Source organism: Aythya ferina, assembly GCF_964211825.1.
Source record: "Aythya ferina genome assembly, chromosome: 2".
Classification (NCBI taxonomy): Eukaryota; Metazoa; Chordata; class Aves; order Anseriformes; family Anatidae; genus Aythya; species Aythya ferina.
The window spans coordinates 79,891,765-79,899,435 of NC_140297.1; the positions used below are offsets into that span (position 1 = coordinate 79,891,765).

At 41.5% G+C, this 7,671-nt stretch overlaps 1 protein-coding gene across 4 annotated transcripts in view; it reads left to right on the forward strand.

The window, feature by feature from the left end:
* LOC311431008 (cadherin-6) overlaps positions 1-7,463 on the forward strand; it is a 106,125-nt gene extending 98,662 nt beyond the window's left edge. For all 4 annotated transcript variants that reach the window (XM_084508073.1, XM_084508075.1, XM_084508074.1 and 1 more), the window contains one exon: positions 794-7,463. In XM_084508073.1, coding sequence (XP_084364199.1) covers positions 794-1,284 — 491 coding nt within the window. In that variant the 3' untranslated portion in view covers positions 1,285-7,463. The remainder of the gene's footprint in view (positions 1-793) is intronic.
* The last annotated feature ends 208 nt before the right edge of the window (positions 7,464-7,671 follow it).

Genomic DNA, 7,671 nt, shown 5'->3' on the forward strand with positions numbered 1-7,671 from the left:
ATCATTATTGAGTAAAAATACTTAAGTTTAAATCGGGGGCTTGGATAGAATTCCTGCCCTCTCTGTAATTTAAATGTATAAATTTACACAAACTAGAATGAAAAGCATAAGATATCTGTTTGAGAAATCTCATCCCTGTCAGATTAAACAAAACCATTGCTGTATGTTGGCAGGCTTTAAGATTTAAGCTATGTAATTTTTAAGGCAAGCTACAGACTTTTTAATGTGGCATCCATTGTAAAAGCATGCCAGGAAAGTTAATACAGCTTGGACTTTCTGCTGGCTGAGACTCCATATTCCAACGTTTCCAGAGGAGGAAAGATTTACTGATCTTGAAGAGCAGCTTTGCTAACCTTTTATCATAGCCCAGTAGATACTAGCATTGTCCACAGCACAGGTTTCATTTCATCCCAGAGGTCCAAGATACATAACACTGCAGGTTGGTTGTTTTGGGGAAGGCGTTTCTCCCTTCCCAGCACTCCTGAAACTAATTCTGTTCCCCAAGCAATGAAGTTGCTGTTTGACTCCGGTAAAAACATGCCTACTGACAGAAAGACACTCCACTTCTTGCAAGCTTGACATCTCCTTTCATCTTGTACCCACCCATGCCACCCCATCTCTCACAGTACTCACAGACAGAACACAGTCTAAAAGTTGGATGTGTACGTCTGCAGTTTTGCTAAACATCTTAGAAAAACTTGAAATGTAAGCACTGGTGCAGCATTTCGCCTGGGTTTTAATGGAGTTGGGGATTAACTTTTCCCTTCCTCTCCCCCTGTTGGTTTGTTTCTAGTTACAGTGGTGCTGTTTGCAGCACTGAGACGGCAGCGGAAAAAAGAGCCTTTGATTATTTCCAAAGAAGACATCAGAGACAACATTGTCAGTTATAATGATGAAGGTGGTGGAGAGGAAGACACCCAGGCATTCGATATCGGCACGCTGAGGAATCCCGAAGCCATAGACGATAATAAATTGCGCAGAGACATTGTGCCAGAAACGCTTTTTATGCCACGGCGGACTGCGACAGCACGAGATAACACGGATGTCAGAGATTTCATTAACCAAAGGTTAAAGGAAAACGATACAGATCCAGCGGCCCCCCCGTATGACTCGTTAGCAACCTACGCATACGAAGGTAATGGTTCTGTGGCAGAGTCTCTCAGCTCCTTGGAGTCGGTGACCACGGACGGAGATCAGGACTATGATTACCTCAGTGACTGGGGGCCACGGTTTAAAAAGCTGGCAGATATGTATGGCACGATGGACAGTGACAAAGACTCTTAATATGTTGCCTTTTTTTTTTTTTCCTCCCTCATTTTCAGAAACAGCATTGAGATATGTGAAGTGGCTATTTCTTTCTATTTCTCCACAGCTCTGTGAAAGGGTTCTCTATCCAACCGGTTCCAGTTGTCTAATGACTGCAGTCTGTGTGGATCAGCTGTCAGAAAACTTTTTCTAATATCATTTTATGAGCTTCCAAGAGGCAAACTTCTTATTTTTTAGTGCATCCGGTTTACTAAGCCAACCTTACAGGCACAGCAGTAGTGGAGGGGAAAAAAAAAGATCAGATGGGGAGCAATATTTTTACTTGTTCTGCTTATATTGTAAATTGGAGTATATTACTGTTTAAGCTCACTTGCTCTTTTTACTTGTATTCAGATTATTCAGCTCAGACGACTGCTCTGTCGATTGTGTATTGCACATCCCAATGTAATGAGGTACCCTAGTTTAACCTATGTATTATAGTCAAAAGTAGTGGTGATGGAATGAAGGTTTATTATACAAGTAGAGTCAGCTGAGAAAAAAACAAATGCATTTTACTCATGAGGAGGGTAGTGAGGCCTAATGGTCATTTAAATCCAAGTGTTTTTTTTCAGAACTTGCCATTGCCCCCAATGCACTGAATCATAGAAACACATATATATAGTTCATTGACTGCTATGTATATATTCTTCTGACCTAGCATTGCTGGAGAGATGTGTGTGCATGTGTGTGTGGTCAGTAACCCCAATCCAGTTCTTAAGTGGTTTCCCAGTTCTGACCCAGACTTGCCTTGTGATATGGAACAAGTCATCTAATCCAACTCCAGATTGAACCACAATTTAGAGGAAGGAGCAGAACATAGCTGTGCTTTTCTTTGTACTTGTGATAGTTTCCACGTGCACCGCAGTTCAGTGGTGAAGGCCACTGTGCTGGGGAGGTAGGAGTCAGGCTTTTCATATCCATCTACTTCTGCCTGTTCCCACGTGCAGGAGGGCAGCTGTAACCTCAAGGTGACTGCCACCCATTGAGTCAAAAGAAGCAAGCGCAAAGGAGGAAGGAGTGCTTTTATGTCCTAAACTCCCCTGCCAGGGTGTCTTCTGACTGATTCTCTGCCCAGTTTTGCTATCTGTAAAGTGGGGAAATAATGCCTACCTCATCAGGATGTTGCAAGAATTAGATAAGTCATTTGGAAAATACTTTACAGATGGACAATGCTGGTATTCTGCCAGAGGAAGTAATTTCTCATGCTTTTTTGGCTCCCTTCACCCCAACCCCCTTTCAGATTCAAGCCTTGAATGCAAAAATAAGTGAAAATCAATTATCATTCTAATGGCCTGAAAAGTAGGGTTTATAACTTTTTTTTTTTTTTTTTTCATAAACAACTCAACCAGGGTTGTTAAAGACATCACCAAAAGGTGACAGTTTAATCACGTCTTTCCATGGGTGTGCTTATCTTCTTTGCCAAGCGAAGTAATTTTTGTCCAAGGATGAGGGCAGGGAAGATGCCATAGTCTCAGGCCAGAACAATTTTCTCTACGTATGACTTATGCACCACTCACTCTTTCTGTTGGTTGTCAAACCTATACAGTGGCTACTCTTCAAATCCAGTGATCTAGGAGAGGCTAGTTGGAGAAAACTCTAAGGGACAGCCATGGGACATACCCAATTCCAGGAGCTAGGAGCACCTCTTGGACCCAAAGTAGGGATATGGCCTATGGCACTGTGCCAAGGAAAGAAGAATTTTTATTTTTAATATACCTCATAAATAACTAATCTAATGTATTTTATTTTGAAACTGTATTTAATACTAGAATTACAGGCATGGATCTATTTCCTTCCTCCTCTCCCCTCGAATTTTTCGTGAATCAGTTTGAAAACTAAACAACGGCTCCAATTTACTTTAAAACATGAAGAGACAAGGGAAAAAAGTTAATAAACAGAAAATTAAAAGGGATTAAAAATTAATCCCTGGAATTCATTACTCCAAGAGAGTTAAATAAAGAGAGTAGTAAGATTCCAGAGCATGAGACACATATAAGCACGATGACATAAATGCAGGATTTGCGGTGTCCCGCAGCACTGGGAAGGACGCCTTTGCAGTGGGGAGCACCACACGCTCGCAGGCTTAGGGCAAGGCAGCTAATGGTTTACAGGTGCCCAGCGCTGCAGCTCAGATGGGTTTTCAGAGCAGAGGAGGCCAGAATTTCAGGGAGCGCTGATCCCCAGTGCCGCTGGTGGAGGCCTCTCAGGGGTCAGGTGCCCAACTCCACTGCATAGCAGGGCTGAGCCTGCACGGCAGCAGTGACACAGCCAGACCCTTCTCTTGTTCTCCTCAGGGCCTCTCTGCAATTTCAGATGATAATCTTTGAAAGCCTATCCCTTTGTAGCCTCCTAGAAATCAGTGTATCCAGGAGGCAACCTGCCTCAACCCCAGCCCTGGCACAGGAGCAGGCCGCCTGGTTTCTCAGTGGCTTTCAGACACATAGTAGGAAAAGGAGGTGCTCACACAGGCTCCTCGCTTGGGGCTACGCTCAATCCCTGGAGACAGCGTACACTGAGACAGCGTACCCTTCAGGGGCTCCTCGCCCTTTTTGTGAGGTCCACCTGCAGCAAATTGCCTCAAAAACTCAGGGCAGAGCTGGATGCCGAGAGCGATCAGGCCAATCCTCCCCACACCTCAGACCAGTGAGCCACAGCAGAGGTGGCTGCCAAACCTTGCAGGCCAGGGGTTGCCCGAGCATATTCAGCCCCACAAAACCTCCCTGGCTCACCGGGGAGAGGGAACTGTGGCCATCTGGCTGGAGGCAGCCCGGCCGCAGCCCTGACAGTAGCAGGCACCCCGCCAGGCAGCGCCCATTACTTCCACAACAGGAGGACTGCTCACCTCCTTGTAACTACTTCCCTACCTTTGTATGGTGACTTTGTCGAATTTAGTGATTGTTAGTGGCAGTTCAAGCTCAAGTTTATTTTTTTTCTGTCCTCTTTTTTTATTATTATTATTATTTTTTATTATTATTTTTATTATTTTTTTATTGAAAGCTGGTTCTATCTTGTCCACTGTGTGACACAGTAGATAACAGAGTGGCTTCTTGTGCCTGTTGTGTAAATATATTATATATAAAATTATACAGTGTCACCACAAATATGGTGCCTGAATAGCAAATGGATTCTCCTAGGAAAACTCAAGGCAAACTCCATTCAAATTCTTTATTATGCATCTAGGTTTTAAGGTCTATTTTTTCTTGCAAATTAGACAGACTTAGCATCCCTCTCACAGCAAGAAGAATTCAATTCTGTCTTTTCTTCTTGCTTGGCAGTACCACAAAGTGCAATTTATAAAATCAGTACTGCATATTAAATATTGAAAGTGCCATATTGCAGTGGATACAAAAATTCGCAGTAGTATTTCTTTGCACCTTGTTGCATGCCAGCGTGCTAGATGATAGAATTAGTATTTAACAATGCTTTCACACATCGCTAGAATTGTCATTTATAGATAAGCAAGTGTTAGATTAGGGGCTATAAAGTGGGTTTCAAGGCTGTTTTAAGCCTGCTGTTCTTACAACCACACCTATTTGAAGAGAAGAAACATTACTAGTAAATTTAGCTAAGCCAGGCAGAGATGAGCAACACAGTTGGCTTTTAATTTGGAAATGCGTCTGATCTAACAATAGGGGAGCTATTAAAAGATACCGAGGAATTCACAGGGACCTGTTTACAAGGGAGACATTTCCAGCCTTGCTATTGCAGAACAATAACATCTCCACACTTGAAATAGAATAGCATTTCTAACACAGTGTATTCCATCCCAACTCCCAAATCAACCACTTTATTCCAGAAAAGGGATTTTTATTCCAGAAGAATGAATGTTTCAGGTTAAGAATCCCTCTATCCCTCAGCAGCAACAGTATGTGAAGATGCAGCAAACCAGCGCGCCTGCAGACGGTGCCGACACGATTGTGCCAGGACACCTCCCCATGCAGACCGGCCCTTGGAAGAGAGCTAAGGCAAAATCTTGCAGTGAGCTCTGAACAAAGGAATTTGGGATTTTCCAGACGGCTCGACTGGCAGTACCACAGGGCTGCAATATGTTCCCAGACCCGATATGGATGGATACACTATCTAATCATAAGGAAAAAAAAAATCTCCCACAAGAACAAGTTATCTATGTTTCAGCTATTGCTTATAAAAAATGTCTGGGAAAGATCCCAAGTAGAAGAGAAACACTCTACATGTAACAACAACAATATTTTTTAAATTTGTCCTAAGAAACAGATATATTTTTCTGATGATTGTTTATATTGTTAGCTGTCAGGTCTTAGTTCATTCTATGGAAAGGTATTTCATAGTTGTTAAACACGAATGGGAGAGGCAACTTTCAAATGATCCAGTTTTGGAAGTAAAAGGGCTGCATTATAAGGCACAACATTTTCATTTCTCTGTCACGAAATAAACTAACAAAAACCATTAACTGAATATTTCTAGTCCTACAGAAATACAGTGGTCATAAAGAAGTGGAACAGGGAGAAATGCCTTTGGGAATGTGTGCACATGTACAGTATGCATAAAAAGAAGGGAAATAATAAAGGGAACATTGGGAGCTAGGCATGTTTCAAAGTCAGACTTAACTGTGTTGAACAGGGACAACAGTGCGCAGTCACTTCTACACTTCCAGACTGCCTACAACAGCCAGAGGGAGACTGGTGTGGATAGGAAGACAGACATCATCTTTTTCAGACCAAGTAAATTAAATCAAGGCCATTTCCATGCAAATTTCTAGTGAAGAAAGTCCTTTTCTCTTGATTATTAAATGTGCTAAATTTCTGCATCAGATATATCTTGATGGCCTCCTGCAGTGTTTTCAGTGAATTATGGACAGTGATTCTGAGCAGGTAACTCTCTGCAGACACCATCATGTTACCTCTTCCTGCCACCATCTGTTTCAAATCTCTCCATGTTTCATTTGGCTATAAGCAGTACTGAAGTGTTTTACAAGGCCACCATCCCAACTGGATGCTGCCATCCCCTGCCCATTTGTGTTTCAATTAACACTGCAGTCTGAGCTCCCTTGTCAAATGAGAGCTGACAAATTAACAGCCATTATGCTATTTCTGACAAGTATGAACTATTTTGTAAGTTGTGAAAGGCAGGGTATTTTTCCAGCCCCTCTAGACCTGTGAAACAGCAGCCTTCCCCAGTAAATGTCAGAGCCACGACATTTATTATTTTCAATTTAGCCTTCAGAAAGACTTGTTTTCTTAGAGGTTGATTCTTTATTTAAGAAAAAAAAAAAAAAAAAAAAAGGAACAAAAGTATATTTAATATCTACAGCTTCATGCTCCAGAAGAAGGGAAAAAACACAGCAGCCGACTCCATGATTTAACACCAGCCTGTCCTCTCAGCACTTTTATTTAGGCACAGCTGAGACAATCTTGATCCTGCCCATCATTTTGCAATATTATACTTTTCAGCCCATACCTGCACTGGTCACACACTAAACACTTCCCTGAACAGTATCCAAAAGCCATGTCTAGGGTTGCAGGGAGTTCAAGAGTCAGAGACCCAGGATTTTCAGGCAGAAGAATGGAAAATGAATTGCAGGGGGTGGGAGACAGGGGGAGGTAATCAGTCATGTGCAAGGCAGGCCCACGGCACTTAAAAGCCACAAAGCTGTCATATTATACATAGAGTTACTAGATTTCAAAGGAGCTTTTACAGAAGCTGCTCTTATTTTGTTTTCTGCATGTCTTCTCTCTCTCTCTCAAAAAAAAAAAAAAAAAAAGGAAAAAAAGGAAAAAAAGGTGCTGCAAACTCCAAATTTTTCCTTCTGCAAATTTAATTTGACAAAGAAGATGCAAGTCCAGCACATAGAGAAATCCTTTCCACTCCCATGGGCTTTTGACCTTTCCTATGAGACTGCACTATTTATGTAAATATACTTGGAGACACTTTCTATAAGCTTTTAGTTTTCTACAATCTATTACTTTAGTGTTTATTAAGGAAACAAATGTATAGTATTATTAAGCATTCAGGTGAACACAACAAAGAAACAACACTGCAAACACAAAGCTGTTCTGGATTTTGACATATAAAAACTCTTCAGAAACACTGTACTGTTTTCATTCTGTGATTACTTTCATTGCTTTGAAAATTAAACTTAAAAAAAAAAGGCCTTATAATAAATGCTATGTGCATCTTAACTGTGTTACTGAGCTAAATCAATCTGGCAAACTCCTATTGCGATTTGTGATTTTTAAACCCTTAAAATAAATGCTTTTCGGTATTGATCTTTTTTAATTAAAAATACTTCCAAGCATAAATTGAAACTAGTGCCACCACCTGGGAAGATTTACTTGCTGGTATGCTCCAGCTACACAGTCTCTCATGATGTGTCCCCCTGAGTAGGGG